Source organism: Corvus brachyrhynchos, unplaced genomic scaffold, assembly GCF_000691975.1.
Source record: "Corvus brachyrhynchos isolate BGI_N302 unplaced genomic scaffold, ASM69197v1 scaffold19, whole genome shotgun sequence".
In the NCBI taxonomy this organism is placed as follows: Eukaryota; Metazoa; Chordata; class Aves; order Passeriformes; family Corvidae; genus Corvus; species Corvus brachyrhynchos.
In genome coordinates this window covers 1,282,772-1,307,714 of record NW_008246061.1, presented here as the reverse complement: position 1 = coordinate 1,307,714, position 24,943 = coordinate 1,282,772, and the positions used below count along the sequence as shown (strand labels likewise).

Genomic DNA, 24,943 nt, shown 5'->3' with positions numbered 1-24,943 from the left:
AGGAGGAGCCGTGAGGGGGAGCGGCCCCTCATGGAGGAGCCCGAGGGACCTGTGGGGACAACACGGGGCAGGAAGGGAGGAGAATCGTCTGCTTTCGCCTAACCCTGGCAAAGGCAAGAAAAAGGACCTACACAACTGATTGGGGGGGGATATTTTGGTTGTGGGTTTTTTTTTTCCTTTTTTTTCCCCCCTCAGTACCCACACTAATGAGCAGTTTATGTAAATTGGCAATATAGAAAACATTACAAGATCTGAGGGATGACTACTCAAAATATTACGGTGTCGTTTCGTAACAATTGGTGTGCCCTTGGCAGGTCATTTTTTCATGGAAAAATCAGAAATACAGGAGGTCAGGTGCCAGTGAAGTGCTGGAACAGCTGCACTGCTGAGGGAGGGATCGCCCAGCCCTGAGGAGGGAGAGGAGCCCGGGCCTGCGGGGTGTTTCATGTCCTTATATCATTAAATAACTGCTTTTTATGACCTTTTATTGGCTTTTTTTTTTACACAAGTCCATTGTTACAGCTCACTGTGAAAGACTAGTTACCTTTAGTGCTTATACAGCAAAAATAACCATGCTATCATTGACTGCCCACCCGGCCGCATCTGAGATCCATGCTGCTGCAGGCATGGCTCTGATTTTATATGGGATTATTCTTTAAATAACCCATGATTTAGTTTAGCATGGAGGGTTGACTGATTTTTAAGGACAAATCTTCCCATGAAGACTTTTTTTCTAAGAAAGCAGCATTAGTTTGAGGCAGTTAAACCTGCTGTGGTGAGACACAGTGATGTGACACACGGCATTGAACTGTGTGTGATGGGAAGAGTTTATTACATTTTTTTGTTACTACAGATTATTTTCTTTAAGGATCTGATGTAAACTTCACAGACTTCCTTTTGTTTGTATAAAACATGCTGGCACTGACAGACTCTCTGATAGCAAATATTTCCTAGGGAAATAGTTGCTGAAGCTTTTCCCCCCCACTATCAATGTCTTTAGATCTCTGCTGGCTTAGCTTTCATATTCAGTTTAAGGTATTGGTTATTCAACTGAACTGGTTTCTTTTTTGCTTTAGTTGAGAAAGTGCTGATAGAATTTTCTTCAGCTTTAACTTTGGAAAACCCTGCTGAGTTTATACAGAAAAATTAGGAGCATATTAGTATCTATGTTGTCAGTTGTCCATTTCCTATCTGTGTCTTCTAGGTATGCTTTTGAAGTGCAGATCACACAACTTTTCTGAACCTTGCAGAATGTACTTGCACAGAAAGTTTCATGTGATTTTAAATTTTTTTCCCTTTGTTTTGGTTAATCTCTAGCAGCTGCTATAAACTATTGGAAAACTTAGAAGGGTGGAAAAATCCATTTCTTTCATCTAAATAAAAAATAATGAATAGATGTGAAATGCATGGGCAAGGCTTGCATATTACTTGTAATAGTGTATAAACCACTAGCAACAAGTAACCAGTTTTTCAGATTTTTTGAAGCATATTATTTACCTTAGTGAAAAATATGCCTTAATTATGAATTTCTGTGTGTGGTCCCATGGGCAGCATGTTTGAGTACATGTTTAATGTATGAGGCGTATTCAGGGTTGGCAAATTGCGCCTGTGATTCATCTGTACAGGTGGACCTAGAAAGGCATCAGGCACTCCCTAACTTGTCCATTTGAATTGGGTATTGATCTCTTCGGGTCCTCACTGTTGTTGTTTTTTTTTTTTTTTTTTTTTTTTTTGCGGGGAAGATTTAAAGACGGATTTGAAACGTTTGGCAACTGGTTGGTCAAATTTTCTATTACTGACAGTTGACCTGTGACTTCTAAGTCTTTGTGCTCACAAGAGGTTCAGATGAGAATTTTTTTTTTTTTTTTTTTTTTTTTTTTAGAGGGGAATATGCAGTTTCTAAAAAGAAACGGTGGGCTTTCAAAGGGGCCACAGAAAATGGAACTTACTGCTCTAATTTTGGTGATGTGGGAGTATATTTGGTGGAGTGAGGTTTTCTGACAGAGGAAGCAGTAATTATGAGAGTTTCAGCACCTGAAATCATGCTGGGGATCATGTGAAGGGAAAATTGAATCATTGTTAATATTTCCGTAATACAATTTTCTGTCATTCCTATACTATACCACATACATGCCAAAAATAAAGGAATGCATATTCTTTATTGTCTGAAATCTGAAAGACCGAATAGAAAAGAATCAGTACTAATGAATGGCTTTTGTTCAAGAAGAGGAGTGAGAAAAATAGAATGATAGATCATTCAGCAAAAAGAGTAGCACAGAGTGGAAAAGATTGTGGCAAAGATGAAGGGAAAATGCACGTGTGAAGTTCAGCATCAGTGACAGTGTCATGAGATGGGACAGGGATTCTCTGTGAGTGATGTGGGAAAACAGAAAGTGGAACCCAAAAGCTACAAACTTTTATTTCAATCTGATGGAAATTCAGCTGCCTAATCCCTCAGTGTCACTGTCTTCAAAGATTCCTTTTAATTACACTTTCAGATGTAACTAGTAATTGTTGCTGTAATTGTTTTCTAGATGCCTGATGGATAAAAACTTCGTAAGAATTGGGAAATGGTTCATAAGGCCCTATGACAAGGATGAGAAGCCTGTTAACAAAAGGTAAGGAGATCTCTACATCAAGTCCTGCTCCTGTCAGTGTTGTGTATTGTGTGATGGTAATTTGATGCTGCATTTTGGTGGTAGTTTTCCCACTTTTTTTGCCATGTAACAAGTGAAAACACAGACACTGTGTTCACATCAGTAACACATAGAAAGCAATTAGGTAAGTTTTCAGGCCTTGTTAAAATAATTTAAGATAAGAAGGCGAGGTTGATGTTTATCCATTAGCCCCACAGAAATGTCACATTTATTAATATCTTTTGAGCAGCATCTGCCTGTTCCTCTCATTATACAGCAGAATTGCAGGCAGTTACAGTGAATAATTTCAATTTCTGGACACTAAACCCCAACCTGACATTTTAAGCAGTAAAATAAGTAGTCCATAGATTTCCTGATTTATTTTCTTTAAAGATGCCACCCTCGATACACAGCTTTCCCTGCTCAGGCAGGCTGACAAATCAGACCTATAGGAGTGATTAATGTGCTTCTCCCACAGCAACACAGCCATGGAACGGGGTAGCTGGCTCCACTGCTCGCTGCTATTTCCTCTCTGAGCTCTAAAGGTTACAATGTTCTCAGATCTTCTGGTACTTGCATTTATAGTCATCCGCTAAACAAGTTCTGTCAAAAATAATCTGAGTTAAGCTGAAACACAGATTTTCTAACGGGAATCATTTTGACAGAACTGGGTTAGGAAGTGACTAAACACGCAGTTATGCTGGGAGATTTGAAGGTAATGAGCAGTGGAGATGAAGTGGGGTGGCAACTTCTTCATCCATCCAGCATAGCTGCAGTCACCCGGCATCTGATGGCAGGGTGGGGACAGGTGGAAATCATCTTGCACATCAGACCTGTCTTCTCCCTATTGTCGTGGTCTCACTGCAAGGTTTAGCTGCAGAAATGTTACAGTGCAATGCTACAAACCATTGGCTTTCTTCTGTAGCAGACTTGGTGCAAACCAGCTGCTTACAAACAGCATTTGGTTTTGAGAGAATGCAGGAATTAAAGATGGATTTGTCTCCTTTCTAAAACCTGAAAGTGTTAATGTAGCATGGAGTTATCTGTTTTGTTACTGTTTACTTTGTGGCTGACACTGTGTGTGTGTAACCTTTGATTTCACATCGATCCCATGGCAAGGAGCCATGGAAAGGTCCAGGTTTTTCCATACCTTCCTCTATCCTGGCTGTGCGTAACCACCTTTCTCCCTTGTGTTTTCTCTGCTGCTTTTCTGATCATACCAACATCAGCTTAATTTTCTGGAAGATTAATTCCCTAAAGTGACGTAAGTAGGGGTCAATTCCAGTTTCTGGAAAAGAGAGGTAGCTCCTTTCAGCAAAAGCTGTTTGTTTTATCCACGTCACTGGAGCCTGAGTGCTCAGATTAAATGTGCTTGTGAGTCTCCTGCCTGTTCCTGGTGTGTATCAATTTAATAAATTAAGCATGTGATACAGTAGATGATGTCTGTCAAAAACAGCAGCAGCACTGGCGTGGGAGGGAGGTAATATCACCTTAGAATTCTGACAGATTAATAAGTCCCGTGTCTGATTTACATGTGTGGAACGCCAAATCAACCTGCACAGTGAGGGCTCTGTAGGGGATAGTTGCATTTGTAAACAGAAGTGCAGTCTGCACATAAAGAAATCTGGCCTGGAAGATGTCACAAAACCTGAGTTCATGTTGAACTCTGTTTGTGTTTGAAGTATTCCATGTGTAAATCTGACATTGAGGATTTTAGGGTTGGAGGGTGCACTGTTGATTTGAAGAAGATAATGTTTGTTGTTGTTTGGGGGGGGTGTTGGTTTCTCTGTTTATTTTTATAAAGTTCTTGTCACTATAAATCCTTTGGATATGCACAATTTCAAAAGTGTTTATTTAGCAATAATAATTACATCTAATTTGAAATAGGTTTTGTGTCGTTTCAGGTTGTTAATTTTTTTCTATAAATGTATCATTGAATTAACTAATCTTACTGGAAGATTGCAGTAAAGACTGCAAAAGTGGACAGTAGAGTCAATTGTGCACAGTAGCAACAAGTAGTAGGAAGCTTTGGGGACTAATCTGTCCAGACACCTCTTATTTAATCTTTTAAGCTTTCTTTCTCAGCATAGCACAAAAAGCTATCTTCACAAATTGATTTATGTTAATTCCAGATCAATTCTTTGTGGAGCTCTTGCACTAACAGCAGGTTGTTCTAGATAAAGCAATAAGGAACAGTTGCAGGAAGAAGAGGCCAATTGAGGGTGTTTTAGGTATTTTAACATAAAACCTTCATAACAACAAAAAAAGACATTTTAAAACATATTACTTAAAGCCGTGTTATTATATAAAGTAATAGAAATAAGTTGCATGTTTGTACAGTGATCAGAGGGAACAGGCAATCCCTGTTGAAAACACCTGCACTGTTCTCCATGAGTGTGGAAAGAGATCTGGATGGATATATCCCCCCCCTTGAATGATGGAAACCAGCAGGTGTCATTCTGCTAAAGAAATAGAAGCATCTCAAAAATCTGCTTTTGTACTTTTTAACTTGTGGCAGAGTTACTCATCTCAAATTTCCAATGGCCAGAGTTACTAACGCCATTTCAGGAATACACTGAGAAGTCCTGGGCTGGGTATAAATGAACAGGGAAGGAGTTAAAAGTCACGGTCTGGCTTTCAAGGAGTAAATTCCTTCAGGGCCTGTGGTTTTTGTGAATGGCATTAAAGGAGAAGGGAGGGAGGGCTGTGATTTCAGAATGAAGTCAAAGATGAAGTGGAGCATGGCAGTGGCCGTGACCTACTTATGCTGAGATGTGAGAGGGAGGCCTAAGAACAATAGAGAGCCTGGCCTGCCTTTCCAGGCCGTGCTGAGAACTGAGTGCAGGATGAGCTTTCCTGCTCTTCCAGGAGGGCTGAGGAAACAGCAGAGGGAGTTGCAGACAGATCACTGTATGCTTGTGTTTTGTTTTGCTCTCAGTGCAGACCAGATGCTTTTCACAGGAAATTTAGTGCAGAACTTGTGGGTCTCCTTTCCCAAGTATCTTCAGTATTATGTGTCACTTCCTAAATAATTCTACACATTTTACTGTCATACTACAGCAGTGTGTTTAAAATAGGTTTCACGCTACTGACAGGAAATGGCAAACTTGATAGTTTTTCTACACAGCTTTCTAAAGGAGATCTGTATGTTTGGAGTTCACAGAACTTGTCTGATCCAAGGCATTGGTAGTGGCTTTCACTGTGGGATGAAAATTCATTCTCACAGTCTATACGGGATTTTTTTTGTTTGTTTTGAAAGCACCACAATGAAGTGTTAAACAACTTACTGAAAAAAATAATGACCGTGTTATGTAAGAATGTTTGCTGTTTGTTTTAGTGATTGTTTTCTTGGTGTGTAGGAAATTGGGGGAAAATCAGTTTGTTTTGAACTGTATGAACAGCTTAAGTTGTTAAACTGTTTTTAATTAAATTCAATGTAAAGAACACGTGAAAAAATAATCGTTGCTTTTTGTAGATTAAATAATTTATGGGTCTTCCCCTCTTCCAGAAGTGTGCTGGGTTTTTTTAGCCTTAAGAAGAAAACTACTCCATCAGTAGAATATTTAGAATTAGAGCTCGTTACTCGGTGAGAAGGCTGACAGGTAGGAATGGGGTTTAGGCAGCCCCTGTGCCCTCTGTGAACCAGCATGGATGGGGCAGGGGGATTGCAGTCAGGCTGCAGGGATGTGCAACTCATGGATTGCAGTTCCCAAACAGGTTTCTGGCTGTCACTGTCCCATGCTGACAATCTCATGCGATGTGCTGGAACACAGAAATCTCTGAGTTACGAGTGCATGGGTATCTCAATAAATACCCAGAGTATTCCCAGGTCAGCCCTCCTCCTGTAGATCTAATCCAGGAACTTTTCCCTTTGTAACAGAGCTCAGTCAGTGCATCCACAGCCAGTTTTGCTCAATAGCTGTGTTCACTTCTCTGTGAGCATCAAAACTGGACATTAAGCAGTGCCATCAAAACCTGAAGACTGCAGACACTGCTTCCTCTCTCAGATCCTTGAAATCAGCATTGCCTTCAATTTCTTGGGAGTAGCCATACGACTCATCTGAGGAATACCTAAATCAGAGCTGACACTGAGCATTGTTGAGAGCTGCATTTGCTTTGTGCCATGCCAGGAACTCCTGCCAGTCAGGTCAGTGTCTTCACATGCAAACATCAAGTTTGGGAAGCCCTGGAGAGGAACTGCTGTGCCAGGAGCAGTTGAGAACTACTGGAAGCACTGGAGCACCTTGGCTGAATCCCACAGGGAGCTTTGCTCCTGGCACAGATAATGTCTTCTGGCAAATGGCACTCAGGTGTTTCATTATGTGGTGACATAGTGCAGTAAAAGCACAGTAAAATAAGTTGAAGTGATTTGTTTAAATTTTTATGAAGATTTGAATTCCTCAGCTGAAAAAAAGTAACTGCTTGTGCATGTACAGTTTGCTGTGATGCAGCGAGGTTTTATTTCCTTGACTTTGAGAAAAAGAAGTCTTATAAATTATTTTAATTCTGCGCATTTGTGTACTTGTATTTTAACCATCTTAAAAAATTCAGTAATGTGATCATATATGTTTCTTGAAAATGGTGTCTAGTGATGCTATAGTAATATATATGTACAGTATTGCCAACACCATTATAAATGAGGAAAGACTAGGCAGGAAAATAATAAAAATCAATCTGACTTCATTTTAAATAACGTGTTCTTATTCATGACTTGTCAAAATAAATGTGATAGAAATACGGAGTAATAAGAAATACCGTGTATTTCCCAATAATTCTTCCTACCTCTGTAAAAATAAGCTTTTCTATTTCAGTTTAAGAGGCTTAGTTCCCAGAGAAATATTTTCATATTTTCTAGATTTAAGTTCTGAAATGTTATGCTCATCTTTGCTGAGTTTCTTCTGAGGATTACTTATGGTTTCAGTAAAACCATACACCAAGCTGGTGTGTTATATCTGTGGCTGGTGTTATTTTAATTGGTAATCTTGTATGTGCTAAAGCTGAATTAACTCTTACTTTCTCTGAAATATTGTGTAGTGTACCCAATGTAATATGGGCTGCATTCATATTTTAACAGAAGGAATAGTTCTAAAATAGAGATTTTGAAATAAGTGTTTTCACATGCATTTTTCAGGCAAAAGGTGGAAGTATATCAAGGTGTTCTTGATATGAACATGCTTATGTTTATAGACTTTTTCAAGCAATTTAATGCCATTTAATTCAAGTATATTAATCTAATACCACTAATTAATATATATTTATGTTTTATAGGCAAAACAGCAAAATATTATTAACAGCTTAGGGTTACTTAAGGATACTATTAAGATGGTCTGGGAAAATGCTATTCAAGCAATACCTTTTTAATAACTATTACCTATGCTTATACATGCTCCTGGTAGTCTTGGATTATTTTGTGTATTCATATTCCTGGAATCTTGTATGTAAAATTCTTGATTGAAAATGTTAGCACACTGTGTAGGAAAAAAGCATTTTGGACTAAAAGTCTCAATGTTCATGTGCTTTATCACCAAAGTAACTTCTACATAAGCTATAAATTAAGGGGTATTTGTTTTCGGTTTTCTTTTTATTAGTTTTTTAATAATGAAAATACTAAACCAGTATTTTCCAAAAGCTGGTAAGAACCGTGCTCGAGCATGCTGTAAAATTCTCGTTGTGACCCAGTTTGCAGCGGCTGTGCCCAGCTGTGCATCGGGGCGTGGGGCCGGGCTTTGTGTGGTGTCCTTCGGGAATGGAACCGAGCAGCTGGAGCCGGGGCAGGGACAGCTCCCACCGAGGGCTGCCGGCCCCAGCCTAAGGGCCCGGCCTTTTCATCTCCTTTCCTGCCTAAAACCATTAAAAACACAGTGGCCAAGCAAGCGCAGGCGCCGATTCTTGAGATTCCTTGCCCCTTGCCAATCAGGATAACATCCTGGGAATAACAGAAGGTCTCCCTGCATGGGGTCATTGGTGAGATGTCACTGGAGCTGTGCTTCCAGTTTGCTGCATATCCCCACTTCAGCCAATTCAGGTGATGCTGTGCAGTGTCTTACCCTGCTGTTTGCTGAGGGCATGGACCTGAGCCAGCCAGCTCAGGCTGAAGCAGCATGGGTCATGGTGGGTGTGCTGGGGACTGTTCAGTCCTGTCATAGCTTCTGTTTTGGTGGTAGAAGTGAGGTAGAAATTGCTTCTTCACAACTGCGCCCTTGTGTTGTTAAGAGAGGTTCTGTTACTGCAGTGACCTCCTTGTCTGGGTGCAGCACTCTCTCAGTGCTGCTGCTGCAGCTGATGGGGCACTTGAACAGTGTGTTTGGAGTGCCTGTGTGTCTCTGGCAGCCAGCAGGCAGATCGGGGTCCCTCCTGTCACACAGGAATTCCCAGCCTGAGGCAGCAGGGTGTGCAGCAGGATGGGTACTCACAGAATAATCTGGTGTGGCAGTCCTGTAAAAGCATCTCTGTAAACTCCAGCTGTTTGGCTCCTTTGTGAGCTTCTGGTACAGGAGACAGATACCCCTGACCAACATCCACGAGTCTGAAATGAATTGGTAGCACAATTCTCATCCCTTTCTGTCCTGAGAAGGAGGAATTCCATTGTGCCTGCTGCTTCCAAAGGCACCCTGTATTCCTTGGGTTGTGCTTGAGCCAGGACAGACATTCAGGGTGCTGTCACAGAGTATCACAATCTGATTTTTGTGAGGTGCCTGAGACTTTGGATTGCCTTTTTCCCTCTGAAATACTCGGAATCCATCTATTTTCAGTGTGTGTTTGTAACTACCACCTCCTTGCAGGATTCTGAGGAAGCCAGGATATACAGGATATGTGTGTTAGGGTATATGTTTTCATGTGTTTCCCCTTTTACCATTTGGGGGGATGTGCTGGCACATACTTCTGTGATTCCAGTTTATAATGCAGAAGAGTTGTCTCTACAGTTTTGAAGTTAAGGATCTTTTTTACTGATTTAATTAATGTAAATTTACAAATATATAAAGCTGATCTAGTAATCTTTAACTTCTGGATATTGTAAAACCTTCTCTTGTAGTTATTTTTTCTGGGCAACATTATTTAAATACACAAATATTTTTATATATATGTAAGGTTACTGGAATGCCTATATATTGTCATTATTTAATGTAATTGAGAGATTATTTTCGCACTTTTATAACTTTTAAAAAATATAGTTATTTAAACGACTGAAATACTTTGGACAAGGAGTATACAAAAGGCAGGTAGTTCAAGTAGAGTTGCCTATTTCTCTGTTTCTTTTCTTTTTCATGCCTTATTTTTATTTGCATAGTTTAGAAGTGACTGAGTATCTTCATGAAGTGTTTTTGGATACATTTGTGTCAGATACTTGAACTTCAGTAATTATATATGAAGCCTGGCTTAATCAGGACTTGGTGACCAATTAGTGCAGTCCCACTAAAGTTTAAGCTCCTTTTCTCATTATACACTCAGTACTGGCACTGTGTGTAAAGGATAAACTAAGTGCCCCTGATGTGCTGTTAATGAGATTTGTCAGGGCTCCCAGTTGCACTGTCTGCCAAACACAAGTGTTGTCACTTACTGTATCAGTAATGAATTGACTTAAGGGCTTCTGTAGATATTTAGAGGGCCTTAGAGTTGCAACGGATTTAAGTATTCCGAACAAATTGTGGGTGCACTGGAGCTCTGCTCCCTGGGCTGCAGGGACCTCCAGGAGCAACAGAGAATGGCTTGCCTGGGTGTCTGAAAATCAGGCTGCATTTGGGCATTAGACTGATTTAAAACCCTTGTATATGGCTTTGTGAGTTCTGCAAAAATAGTGGCACTACGGGGTTTATTTTCAGTCCAATTTAGAAGTAAATACACTTCCTTATATTCACAAACAAAATTGGTGCCCAAAGCAAAAAAAAATCTTAAATCTCTCTCCAAAAATAAGAGAGAAAACTTCAGTTGAAAACAATTCCATTGAGTTATTTCTGTCAACAATAATAGCTTTTTCATTTATTTTTCTGACAGTTTTATACCTCTTTAAAATAACTTAATCTTGAAATAAATCTTTGTTTCATAACAGTTATGTAGGTTATTTATTCTCGAAGTCTGTTTTCTGAGACTTGTTCCCTTAAAAATTTTTGCAAACCCTTATTTTCTGAAGACTCAAACTGAAATGGCAACAGGGGAATGGTTTTAAACTGAAAGAGAGTAGGTTTAAATGAAATGTTAGGAAGAAATTGTTCCCTGGGAGGGTGGGGAGGCCTGGCACAGGGTGCCCAGAGAAGCTGTGGCTGCCCCTGGATCCCTGGAATTGTCCAAGACCAGGCTGGACAGGGCTTGGAGCAGCCTGGGATAGTGGAAGGTGTCCTTGCCCGTGGCAGAGAGTGGAACAAGTCCTTTAAATACTGCAAAATAATGTAATTTTTGTGCAATACCACATGATCCATTAGGTGTTGTGCAACCAGGTCTCTTCTTTAAGAAATCCTCAAATGATAGGATATAAATGGACTATTTTGTGACTGCTAGGCAGAAAAAAATGTTTTGGAAACGCTTATTTTTAAACACTAATTGTCTGGAACCATTTATAAAGTTGAGCAAAAGCTGTATTAATCTCCTGAATGCTTGTAGTGTTTTAACTTACTAAAAGGTCAGATTCAGGATAATGGCACGGCTTTAAAGTAGCTTTGGTATAAATTTACTGCTGGTTTAGAAGACAGCAAACTTGAATGAATATATCCTGTATAATCTAAATAAGGCTATATAAACCAATTCTTCTGGGTGGGCCTATAACACAAACCAACCTGTATGTGAACAATGAACAGGGAGCTGTAGGCCAGCCTTCCCAAGGCTGAAGTGAATATTGCAGAGGACCAATCTGCTGATACAAATAATTACACAGCAGATTCATCTTAAAATGGATCACCATTTGTGAACTCTCTTGGCAACTGAGAAAGCAAAATTCTGAATTATGGTTCCAGTCTGTTGGTGAGAGGACAGGAGTAATGCTCACTGCTTCTCCCTTCTGTTTGCTTCCAATGGCTTGTTCTCTTCTCCTGCATAATCACTGTAACCAAACTCTGTCCTGAGCTCAGCAATATTTATTTTTAAACCTGCCTAGAACAGGAGGAGCTGCAGTTGGAGCAGTTATGTTTGGTGGGACAAACTGGGTAGAGTTGGATTAGTAAAGCAAATAAAAAAGCCACTGGCTGTTATTCTTGGGATGCTCGCTCTGAGTTGTAGCAAGAAGTACTGACTGGTGACAGGGCTTTTACTTTTCCTCTTTGAGAAATCTCATATGGTTAAAAATTGCTTTTTCATTGGAAAGAGTTTTGGGCAGGATGGGGAAGGAGGGAGAGGTTCTGCGTGATCCATTGCTGCCATACCTCCCTCAAACTGGGAGTTTGGGGCGAATTGTTGAAACATTTTGCCCTTTGAGGGCAAACATTCAGAAAAAAGCCTCTTCTCCTCCTGCTCAGAGTTGCAGAGCACACCTTGTTCCTTCAATGTGAACTCTGCACAAATTATGTGTGGCCTGAGCCAGGGGCAGGGTGAGGAACATGTGTGGAGCAGGTCCTTTGTCAATCATGAATGCTGGGCAACCCTCAAGTGCTCTCACTTGGGCAGAGAAGTGACTTTATATGCTTGGAGTGTGTGCACTTAGGAAGTTGAGAAATCCTGGACAAGTGACTGGATAACATTTTGGAAACAAGAACTGGACTCTCTAGCAGTATGTGGGTCTGAGCTGTCTGGATTCCCTCAAGGTAGGACAGACCCACATGTGGGCAGTCCTCTGCTTCACGGTCATGGCACAGTGTGTTTATGTCAAGTTTTCTTTCTGAAAAATCAATAAGCATAAAATGTAGCTGTAATAAATCAGACTGCATTTAGTCTCTCAATTCTACCCTGATAATAAAGCTAAGAGTGGGTAATTCCTAAGGAGCAGACCTTTTTTCCAGGTGCCCAGCAAAATACTTGTCCAGCGTTGCCAAACTAACTTTGCCAATACTGTGCTTGATGCTGCCATCTACTGCCATCAGGGCTGGTGATGCAGCAGGGTTCAGCCCGTGGCTTTTCTCTGTGCCAAAACGTGTGGTCCTGACTCCTCTGCTGTAATGACACCTCTGCAGATTTGCTGTTACAGGGCTTGGATGTGGATACTGTTCTTGAGGATGAGAAGTACTACTTCTGAGCTAGCTTATGTGTGTTACAGAGGGTTTGCATTACACAGGGAAGAGGCTCTCTACATCCTGACACTGTGTGGGTAGAGTTGCCTCAGTATTTTGGTCAGGGTTCATTGGCCCAGAGAATTGCAGATGAAGTATCCTGTGATCCCAGGCCATGCCTGTTGGCAGTGCCGTTTGATCCTTGGTGATCTATAAGGAAAAACCCAACAGGAATTCCTCATGCATCACTGGATTTAGCAATGCCCATGTGAAACTCTCCTGTGTGAGACTTGCAAGATACTTTCTTCCTGCAGGAGTAGACTTTCCCTCTTTTCCTTCCACCCTTTCTTCTTGCCTTGTTGTTCAAGTTTGCTGTGCATTTCTGAGAACCAGTCCAGATTTGGACTGGAAAGCAGTTTTCTTACCGTGCACTGTGTAATGATGGCCATCTTTAAGTGCAGCAATGCACTGCTAGACACTGGAATATTTGGGAAAATTGAAACTTGCATGGAGGGCAGTGGCCTTCCCCTGATTTTCTGTCAGTCTGAATGTCATGGTGGCAATTTTTGGAGTTTCCTCCCTGGGGGAGTGGGAGGGGAAAGGCATTCTGAGAGAAGTGGGAGCTGTGGGTGCCTATGTGAAGGATTCAAGGACTTCCAAAATATGGTCCCACAATTGATGATGTGACATGGCAGAGTGAGACTAATGCTGATGGCCAGGATGTCTGCCAGCATGGCAGGACTGTGGGGAGAAAAATCTTGAAGGACAAAGGTGGTATGCAGGGGTAGATTGAATTTCCTACCAGCCAAGGGGATTTTCTGTATCCTGAGGAAAGCAAGCTGCAAACATTACTTTGCGGGATCTCACCTCTTTTTAATCTCTTCATGTTACCAGCTGTTAAAGACACGGGGAACTGCAAGTGTTTTTTGGATGATGATGTCAGTACATCTAATTATATAATTTCCATCTGCTGACTGGAAAGCTGATGGAGAAGAGCTGAAGGAAGAACATTAAAATATCTTCCTTTTTTTTCCTTGTTTAAGGATCCAATAGTCTAAAATATGGCACTGGATGTCTAATGTACAGAATTCTCTCTTTACTAGTTTTCAGATTATGTAGAAACACGTCTGTGTGCACACAGTGTTGTTGAAACCACGTTTAGATCTGACATTTTGGAGAGCAATTCCCTAGGACAGGGACATACAGGGAAATTATTTACTGCCCTGCCCAATTCCTAGAAAAAGATTTAATTGAGGAAGGAGTGGAAATGTTGCCTGAAGAGTATCAGATTCTGCCTACTTTGGCTCCAGCCATGAGACAGATGTAGCATTTGGCCAAGTCAGATAAAAATCAGTGTAATACAGTTACTCTGGGCATTTCAGGAAGCTGCCTGTGATTATGTGCTTCTAATTTCTTAAAAAGAAATATGCCCAGATCCTCTTCCTAAATAATCCCTTACCATAAAAATTGTCTCCAGCAGTGGTCAGAAGTGGGACAGCTCAGGGAAGACTCTTCAGATCATGCCAAGAATTCAGTTATTTTTCTGTACACTCGGTCAGGTTCCTGCTGGTTTTGACAATACAACTTGACATATTTTTGTGTTTAACAACTGTTGATGAATTTTTCTTTTGTGCATTTAATTGAGTTTGAACCCACACAGAATTTCAGCCTGCATAAATACTTGTTGGTAATTAATACCATAGCTCATCTATGCAATGGGTGGAAAAAAGGTTGGGATTTTTGGTTTAATTTTTTCATTTATTAGCGTACTCTATGGGCTCCTACTTCCTGTGTTAAGGGGAGAATGTAACTCTCTTTATCCTTTTTTGTCTCAAGCCTTTTGATTTTAGTACACATCTGGTCTCTCCCTATTCAGTTCATCTCCTTCACAATGAAAACTCTTTATGTTCTTTGTATGGAATTATTATTATTATTTTTGTCTCCTGCTCCTTTTCTTTATGTTTATTTGTATTTAATTTAATTTGTGGGGGAGGTTTTCCCTGTTGTTTTATTTTCTTTCCCCTCATCCAATCTCTGACTCCTCTGAAGTTGTACTACAGTTCTTTGCCTTGAATTTTAGTTTTCATATTTTTCCAATATCATCAGCAGAGCAGAATTTGTTTCTGTGCTGTTTGCCTTCTTTTAATTCTCATTATTTAGCCTTAATGGTCGTGACGTCTCTTTTAAATGCAAAGTTAAGTCAAGGACTGTGTCTGAATGCTGGAAGAAATCAAAGAGGGCTAAGTGATCTCAGGAGAGGCTCTTAAGTAGCTGTTGTGTTTGTATAAGTGAGAGAATTAAAAGAACTAATTAAAGTAAGTTGGAGCACTTTATGAACTGCCCACACAGACCTGTTTAATACAGTTCAGTCCAAACCTGTAGCACTTGTATTGATGGTAAAAATGAACAGAGAAATAAATATCTCACTGATGAAGTTAGCACAGAAAATGCTGTTTAAAATGAAGGAATTAAATATTGTGAACCAGTTGATTGAGAAATTCTTCTGGCCAGGGAGTTTGATTGTCCATTCCCCTGTGCATCACATGTTCATTTTATTTACAGGAGATAACACTGTCAGTGACACCAAATCTCTCTTCTTCTGTTGTAGTGGCTGTTTTATGTAATAAAGGGTGCAGTGTACTGGGATTTGCTGTTGTACTTCATTATTCTTAAGGCCACTCTTCTCACAAATCCATGATTGTTCCCAGTTGTGTCACACACACACACACACACACACACACACACACACACACAGAGGTAATTTCAGCTGCATTTCCATTTCCCTTTATGTAGCATTTATGATCTTTGAAGATTCATTTTGGATGTAAATTACCAGTTCAAGAGTATAAAAAGAGAAATCTATTTAATGTTCCAATTTTGAATGATGGTTTTGCATGAGTGGAGATGATTTACTTTGAGTTGGAAAATAAACCAGTCAATCCTTTTACAATACACTGTCACAATAGAGATCTTGAAATAAGAGTGTTAGTTTGGTGGGGTTTTGTTTTGCTCAAGTTGCAAACTGCAAACCACTGTTTTGAGACTGGACTGACTTTGGTTTATGGCATGTTTTCCTGAATATTCTTTTGATTATATGTTTATATTTAAGGACACCTTTGTATACTGCAGCTTTGTCATTTGTGTGATATTACAGGAAAAATTGAAGTCTCCTGGAGAACAGATGGACCAATAAAGTCTCCACCAAACCTCCATACTTATTTTAGAATCTATTTCTGGTACAGTGCAATCAACAGCAACAAAGAACTAAAAATAGCAGTACTTTATTTTAGGCTGTCCTGATGCCTCTCTGCTTTTCTGGCAGTGTGCTTTGTGTCACTGACGTGCTCGTGTGACCTGTCTGCTACTTGGAGGTGGATTTTTGCAATCTGCTCCCTGTTTTGTTCTGAACTGCTCTAATAAAGCTGAGCACACAATTTCCTTGCTGTAAATCTCCAGAGATTAAACAAGGAAGCCTGCACCACCACAAGGTTGGCTTGCACCACCTCTGGAGCCAGGGGATGTTGTTCTATCCTCACCATGAAAGGTTACAAGATCTTTGGGGATACAGTTGGTTCACACTTCAAGAGTTTCAGAGGTCTTTTAAGGAGGTTCAGCGGTGTTCTTTAAGTGAAGATGCTGATAATATGAAGAAATAATTTGGATCAAAGTCTTTTAAAAGTAACAATATTTTCTGTAAATGTTAATAAACAATGAGAATCACAACTGAAGTCAAGTACTTAACACAGTCGGCAATGTTGCAATAATTTCACCTGTCTTTACTCTTTGCAGATACATCCTGCACTGGAATTCCACTGCTTTATTTGAAAAAGTACTGAGCTGACTTTATTGATGTGATTTTACTGTTAAGCTTTTAAATATTATTACTTTTTCTACAAGTCTCTATAAAAGCCAGTCGAGTGGATTTTTACGTACTGCGTTGGTAGCGTGTTAAACCAAATAAATAGATTAAAGCAGTTTATAGTAAAAAGCACGCTGGAAATGTAAACATGTATTAAGTAGGACAAAGATGTGGTTAGTTACACACACAAACGAACCAGGAGATCACAGAGAAGCAGCCCTATTTATTAAACAGTCAGATGGCACTGCAAAATCCTATCAGTGTCATTCTGCCAAGAGCAGCAGATTGCCACCTGGGTTGGGTGAAAGAATCATCTCTCTGCTACTGTTCCAAAATTTGTAAAAGATTTTTATGTTGTAGTTAAAAATCTTGTGTTTGGAGGCAGTTAATAGCATCTCTGCGATTTAATGTGCAGGTAGCTGCTTGTAGGGTTTGCTGGCACAATTAGGCATGTACTTCATGTTTCTGTCAGTGGGAATTGGGCATTATTTGTTTCTTCAAGATCCTGCTTGGCATCTTTTTCCATCTAACAGCAACCAATTGCTTTTAAAATCTAGCTCTGAAGTTGGTGGTGATGTAAGTCCTGTGTTCAGTGAGTGAAGGATATTAAATTCAACTGAGGGTTTGTGAGATTTAGTATTTTAAATGCCTGAGTAGGTTTTTTTGACCAGTAGTTCAACTTTGTTTGAAAGTTCTATATGAAAGCTTTAATTTTGTCACTCCTGTTTACTTTCCTTTGTAGCTTCTCAAGTAATTCCTGTTAAATGAGTGAGGCTTATCCACCTGTTTCTGAGAGTGGCAATAGAAATACTTATTTGTTGAAATGTTTCATTATGGATAGAATTATTTAATTCTGCATTCATGGGGCTGTTTGTGAGCATGTGCACATAATCCCAAACACAAATTTTTATGCACACAGTTTCTGTCAGCATGTTAGAGAATATGGTTTGTGGGCAAAACCCCTGAGCTGACACACGGCTCTTCCTGGCTTTCTTGTTTTTGAAACAATTCTGGAGCATCTGTCATTGTTTCACACAATTTCCTGTAAAGCTGCCTGTGGCAGTTGCACTCATTCTTTATTACCCAGGGGCTTTGCAAGCTATAAAATAATGTATCTGACTACCTAATAGCCTAATATTCAGTCTTCCCAGGAGAAGGGGGAGTGGAAAGCTGGTTTTACTTTCTTTTTTGCTGACCATGCAAACCTGACCCTCTATGAGGTGCTTTTATCCCTGTTGTCAGTGAAGTCAGAGGATTTCCTGTGATAATGGCTTTTCTAGCGGGGAGATGGCTCCTTCCATACTCCAAAGAATGGCTCTGATCAAATGAGATTCAAGTTCTGCCTTGATACAAATGGCACATCTGCATGTGATTATCTTTTTAACAACCCCTTGTTTTTTTGCTTTGTTTATTAGTTTAGAGACCCTTTATACTGAAATAAACTGTAAAAGCAGTCCAAAAATGTGATGCCTATGGATGCTGGACTATGCCTGTAGGATCCTTGCTGCATATGCACACACATTACATCATCTGTGCATAGCTATAGATAGATATGTGTTGCTGCTCTTGTTTTTAACTGGGTTTTTAGTTAAGGAGAATAATTTTCAGATATTTTTAGTTGAAAACCAAAATGCTTATATGGAGCTGCTTTTCTGTTTTGTAGTTGAATAAATGAATGTTTTTTCTGTAGAAATTTTTCTATAAAAACTGAAATAACAGCAATTAGAATTAATTTGAATTTCCTAAGCCTAATGGATTGCTTTAAGATCAATATGTGGTGAACACTTCACTCAGTTCATTTTGCATGACAACAGTTCCATTGGGGTTACTTATAAAACCTTATTTAGGTATGTTTGAAGAATTAAATTATGCTTGTGTGGACTGGGGCTGGAAAACCCCAACCACAGGCCTACTGTACCAGTACACCCTAAAACTTGATATTTTCAACTACAAACAAACCCCAAACACAGCAAATGATTTGTCCTAAAATATTAAAAGTCAGAGAGCAAAGGAATACTTAACCACTGTTTAGGTTTTTGTCTTTCAAATGAGTTTCTTGGAAATATGAAAGTATCGCTGTAGGTTTGAGGGAAACCCCCTGAGCAATGACAAGTGAAGTGAACTGGGGAGAACAGTGCTCAGGAGCCAGAGCTTGGGGGTGAACCCCTCCCAGGGAGCACCACCAGCGCCCATCAGTACAGGGAGTTCTGAGCTGGGGGAAGGCAGGAGCTTGGAACTGCAGTTTGAGTGGCACCATCAGGTACGGAGGATTGTGTGTGATGCCTGCTGGTTTAATAGTGCTCTGCCTCCTTCCCTGCAGTTGGATTCCTTCAAGTTCTTATTTAAAAAACACTTGAGCTGCACATAATTTCACACTATCACATTCCAGTGAAGCCGTTGGAACCACATGATTGTTTAAAGCTCTGTCCTGCCTTCCCTGTCTGGCTGAATTAGGGTACATACAGTCTTCCTTTGTACATTCCAAACTCATGAGCAGCTTCAAAGAGATTCTTTTCCTGGCCCGGTCTGCTGCCAGGGATCCTCCAGCTTTCTGATCTGAATGTGGAACCATGGCTCTGTTTAAAATTGGGCAACTTTTGGCCTGTGTCCTGAGGGAGGTGTTGGCTATGTTTGGGATAGAAGATTGTGTGATGGGAGGGCTTAACCAGCATCTAAGTGCCTAATTCACTGCTGGACTTTCCACTTGCAAAGCACTTCAGCAGTCCTGAATGGGTATTAATAAAACCCCTCCTGCTTTACCAACGCATTTAGAAACAGGAACTGTGTATTCCTGTCCTTCTGTCCTGTGCTAAATGCTTAATTAAATCCACATGTTTTTGTGATTAATTTATCTGATACCTGCCATGCACCTCTGCACGCTGGAAACTTCCCACCACGACATGATGTTCCAAAGTACATGGTGTGTTTGGCTGGGTTTCCTCACAGGATGAAGGGAGTTTGCTGCTTCCTCCCTCCTCCCCATGTGACCTTTAGATTTTGTCCTGGTGATTATTTGAGATTGCTGAGAGATGGCTGTGTATGTATCTCTGGATGTATATTTAGAAATGCCATGGTCTCCTCACATAGTGTTATTTCTTTTTTCTAATTGATTCCATGGGATTACTCGGCTGGCAGAGTGCACACAACAGAGCTTGCATTTCAAGGAGCACTTCAAATACGTAGTTGTATTTTTAGGAGCTTAATTTTACACATCAATTTTGAGGCCAGGTAACATCGTTTTAAGTCAATATTTAGATTTTTCCTGTCTGCTACTTGCTCGACCTAGTCTTCTTAACAGATAGTAGCATCTGAGGAATCTTAACAGATTTTATTAAAATTTTGTCTTTCAACAGGAACATTAGGAAAACATTCGCTAATGGTCGAAAAATGTGAGCTGAGCTGTTCCACCCAGGCCATTTTAATACTGGAAGAGTGTTTGTTGTTGAAAGCAAGAAAGGAACTACCCAGTCTGATTCTTTTCCAGGGAAATAAATTATCCTGCTGCAGAGTTCTTATTTAATATCTGCCTCTCCTCAGTCAGGTGTACTGAAGTGTTGTGTGGAACAGTGACACAGGATTGGCCTCCAGGCAGTTACAGAAACCTCCCCTGAGGAAAAAGCAGGCACAGTTCTGTTCCAGTGCAGGGAACAGACACATTCTCCAGGAGTGGGGTGGGCTTTGCACCCACCCAGGTGTGTCAGGAAGGGTGCATCTTGCAGGAAGTTCTAGAATGCTCATCTTGGGTTGCAGGAATTAGTAAAGTTTATATTCTTTCATCAAGTGCTGTCAGCGAAGCAGCCAAGCCCCAGGAAGTGGTTGAATTTAACTTTTTTTTAATGTACATCTGTTTTTACTCAAACTTTTCCTTTATTCTGCTGAGAATCTACTTTAAACATTGAGATTTAAGGTGGGCCCTAATAAAAGAATTATTAATTTCTGAGGTTTTACCTTTTTTTTACTGCCGGTTTCAAAAAGAAAATGAACACCTTTGCCCTGAAGGGTGGGAATAACATGAAGGACAATTCTAAATTTTTTTCTGGCTAGTCCTTGTGCTTTAATATGGTTATCCTTTTTTAACCACTAAATTCCATGTGGGAAGGGTTGGAACTTGTTTGCATGTTACAGATGGAAAATACAAAGGTGTAGGACAGGGTTGGCTTACACAGGCCAGCAGAATGAAACATAAACCTCTTCTTCGTCCTGCCCTCTGGAAGGGAAGGGTCAAATCCTGTTAGTGTTTAATCCAGGGAAGTGCTGCTGCAGAGTGGGAGCTTTTCCTGCGAGTCTAGAACTTGCACCCAGATTTCTATCTGCCTCCATGCTGCCAAATTTGGCTGCTTCACTTGCAGTCTGTGCTACTGGAAAGAAAGAAATCAGAGAGAAGTCTGTTTCTTCAAGTGACCTAAATAATTCTCCTGCTTCCTCTGCTCGGCTCGGTGTTACTCCGTCGCCTGCAACATTAATAGGATCAGATAATATCGGAGACTTGCGGGTGTTTTTTCATAATTATCTGTTTAACCTTGTGATTGAGGGTAATGCATCTCCTCCATCTGCTACTAATTCAGCTGAAGTAAAACTAGTTTGTCTGTTTGGAGGCTGTTGAAGCAAACGCTGATGGATACTTATGAGGAGCCATTAATAATGTCATTAACTGACTTCATGCCATTTTTAAAGGCAGAAATGGTTATTGATGCAGGCCACCAGTCTGAATTCTAGGTCAAAAAATCTCAAAGCCCTGCTGATTCTGATAGATGTTTTGCAATCATTATGTGAAGGAATTTTGTTGGTGCTGTTTCAACTTCCGTATTCTAAACCTTGTCACTGCACTTCACACTAATGAGCAGGCTAGGTAAAGAAGCCAAGAAATTAATGGACCATAGGAACTAAATTACCCTTTCAACCCTGAAGGAAGTCTTCCCTCGTGCTCAGCTCATGAACTGATCCCAACACAAGGAAAACAGAACCTGCTAAAGCCATTTGCTGGCGCTGTCTTACCTTGGTATTAAATCTATGTAGTTTCATACAAAACCAGACTGTGCCTTCTTTCTTAATAATTTTCCTAGATTTAGATTTCTTTAAGACTTCCATGTGTGATAAAATTTGGCATCTCTCTGAAATGATTTCCCCCGTTCCTGCTCCTCCCATGGCTGCTGGAAAATTGAAATCCTTTCTGCTTTATGGAGAGAGGTTTAGAAATAGAAATTTCAGGATTAGCTTAGATTGTTATTGCACTACTTATCATCAGCCTTTATGTTTTAGAAGCAAAAATTGTGAGGAAAACCACAGTAAACTACAAAGGTCTCATGAGACACGTGTTTTTAGGTACTTTAAGAATCTTGGTATTGTTTGGCTAAGAAAAAACCAAGCTGTGTGGAATCCAGTTTTTTCACATGGCTGACCTTATCCTTACAGTTCACCTGTACTCTGTGTGATCAGTGTATGTATATTTTTACAGACAAGGTGTTTAAAACCCTAAGACAGATGTCTTGTTTTCTGCAGCACCTCACCCTTCCCACCTCAGGTGGTGACTGTAGTGACCCAACAAGTAGGACTGCTGAAATATCTCTATTTAGAATTTATGAAGAAATGAAAACCACCAAACCTGTCTGATGCTGGTGTAGCTTAAATTTGCACAAAATATTGTATTCAAACAGTTTAAAGCAGGTCTTGAGAAGCTGTATTAACCAAAAAAGTGAACTCTTGGATTATACAAATTCATTTCCAGTGGGGCTTTTGCCAGCATCGTTGTCTGTGAGGAGAAGAGGGGTTGGAGCTCTGCTCCTTACATCAGCAATGTTCTCAAGGGTTGGCTGTGCTTTGTTAGGATTTTTACACCTGAAAATCCTCTTGAAGTGTTCCATACTCAGCTTAAGCTGGGTCCTCGTATTTGTTCTCTTGGTGTTTGGTGGCGCTTTTTTCCCAAGAAGAAATCAGTGAAATGAGTCAGAAGTGACAAGAAGTCTGGAATGAGAGGAGCTGCTTGTGAATCTCTCAAGTCACTCTGGATATTATTAGGAGTCCCAGAAAGAACAGCTTCCCTGGAAGCTTGGTGCAGGACTGGTTGTGTGATTGAAATAAGAATATCGTGTTCCATCCCTATGCACTCAGATTTCCTTCTAGAAGGATCCATGGCACATTCAGCTGGCAGTTTCCAGCCATTACCGAACTTATGCCCTACTCCTGTGGGGTAAAACGACAGGAGATTCCTGCAGGATTTTGGATGCAGATCTCCCTTTGAAGCTGACTATGTGACAAAAGTAATTCTTACATATGAACATGTCATGTATTTTCACAAACACGTCATTTCATTTCTATCGTGGAAATGTGCGTTCTTCTAGCAGAGATACCTGTTGAAAGTTCCATTTGTGTAAAATACAGAAGTGTAGCTTTTTTATGTAGTGTTAGCAGTTTCTGTGTGATTCAGACACACTGACAGAAACAAATTGTCTCATTGCTGATATTTGTTGCAAATTGCTAGCTGGCTGAATATAAAATATTCACAACTTCTGTCACTTAGGGATTATTGGCCAGTGTGACAAAACCTCTCACTTGATGGGTTTTAGTATTAATGAATGATAACTTTACACTTAATTTTTACATAAGAACTGTATTCTTTGGTATTCTCAGGGAATTTTTTTTCCTCTGAAAGCCTGTCTTAAAAATGTCTTAACTAACAGGGTCTGAAAGAGGGAAAATGTAGTTCACACAATGCATAAGAAATGTAGGGACTTTGATCTTTAGGCCACTGGAGTACCAAGAGGGTGTGAAATCCCTCTTGCCTCTGGTTAATGTAGCTGGGGGGTTGTGTTGAGGATGGGGGCTTTACTTTCTTTTTGAAGTTTGAGTGATTCCTGTCAAATTCTGTTGCTGGTGATTGAAGCACAGTAACATTTAATAACTTCAAGCTGCTGCACTGCTGCTTCTGGTAGTTTGCACTTGGGACATGGTGTGTGATCTTTTGCTTCCTCAAGATCATAAATGTTCTGCTCCTTGGGTTTGTTTTTGCTTCATTTGAGTTCTCTGTGGGCCTTTATGAAGTTGCTTAATAAACTTCATTTCATTGAGAAATGTAGATGGAGTTGTGTGCTTAAGTCGAAGTGGTTGTGTTTGACCAGAAGTTACATTGATGAGATGAGAATATAAATCAATTTCCTTTCCCTGCTCCAGTCTTTTAATCATCCAGCCTGCCCTTCAAGGCTCTCCTTTCTCACATTAAAGTGCCAATCCTCTGTTTTTGCAGAAATTCTTTGAGTTCATTCATTCATGTATTCAGCCTTTTCTCTTCCATGGGCAGGAACTTGACTCTTGTGGAGCCCTGCTCCAGTGAAAACTAATGAAGAAACTGGTTTTTATGTATTTGTTGGGTTAGGCCAATCTTTAAGTCTCCTGTAAGTGCCAAGAACACAGACATCTGATAGGTGACACCCTTGTCTTGTCAGCTGGTCAGCGTTGCCAGCCAATGCTGCAGTGGGAATCAAGTGGAAGCAAAACCCTGTGTGAAGCTGTTTATTGCTTGTCTGTGTTCCTGTCCGCAGTGTTTGCCGCATCCTAAAGAGTTTCCTACCCCAGTGCCGTTATTTCTGCCTTGGTGCAGTTAAGCTACAGGAATGTAACTTTATGGATGGATCTAAAGAGTGATTTCCTACATCTCCTTTTGCGTTTTGTCCTTGAAGCTGACAGGATGAGAGGGAACAAGAAAGCTTTCTCTTCCATGTGGGTATTTTGCTTCATCGCTTACTATAGCATTTTAACTTAATGAGAAATTTTAGAGTCTTGTATTTGTTTTACCTTTTTCACTCCTAAGTTGCAGTCATTTTGTTGAATGTAGAATAATGGCAGAACCTTCATTTTTTTCTTTGCTGAAACAGGATATGTTGTTTCTTAGAACTTTTCTTAAGCCAGTTGTTCAGGTGCTTTCTTTAAACTGATTTGTCTCCAGCTTTTCTCATCCAGGAGCAGTAGTATTTTTCCTCATGCTTCCATTATGTGGATTTGTGGCAGGATATAGGAAGTTGCAAAGTACTAATTGGAAAGTACTAGTTGGAAGTGGCATTTCTCTGCTCTGTGTAGGTATGTGAGAAGGATTTAATTGCTAAATATTGATTTAAGACATTCAAAACCTTTTGTTTACACTATTGATAGGCTTACTGGAGTACATTGTTATTTAAGAGCAGTTTTAATTTCTGTTATGCCAGTGCTGTTTAAAATACAAACAGGCAATTCCATCAGTGACACAAGAGGTGCTACAGTGGGATTGTTTATTTTGTCTCCTCTGCCAAAGAGGAAGGTGCAGTTCCCAGGATGTGCTTTCTGCAGTC

General features: G+C 40.1%; 1 protein-coding gene across 1 annotated transcript in view; it reads left to right on the top strand.

Moving 5' to 3' along the window:
- MED13L (mediator complex subunit 13 like) overlaps positions 1–24,943 on the top strand; it is a 158,526-nt gene that overhangs the window by 70,088 nt on the left and 63,495 nt on the right. Inside the window, exon 3 of the mRNA XM_017746480.1 lies at positions 2,535–2,618. Within this exon, the coding sequence (XP_017601969.1) occupies positions 2,535–2,618 (84 nt within the window). The remainder of the gene's footprint in view (positions 1–2,534; positions 2,619–24,943) is intronic.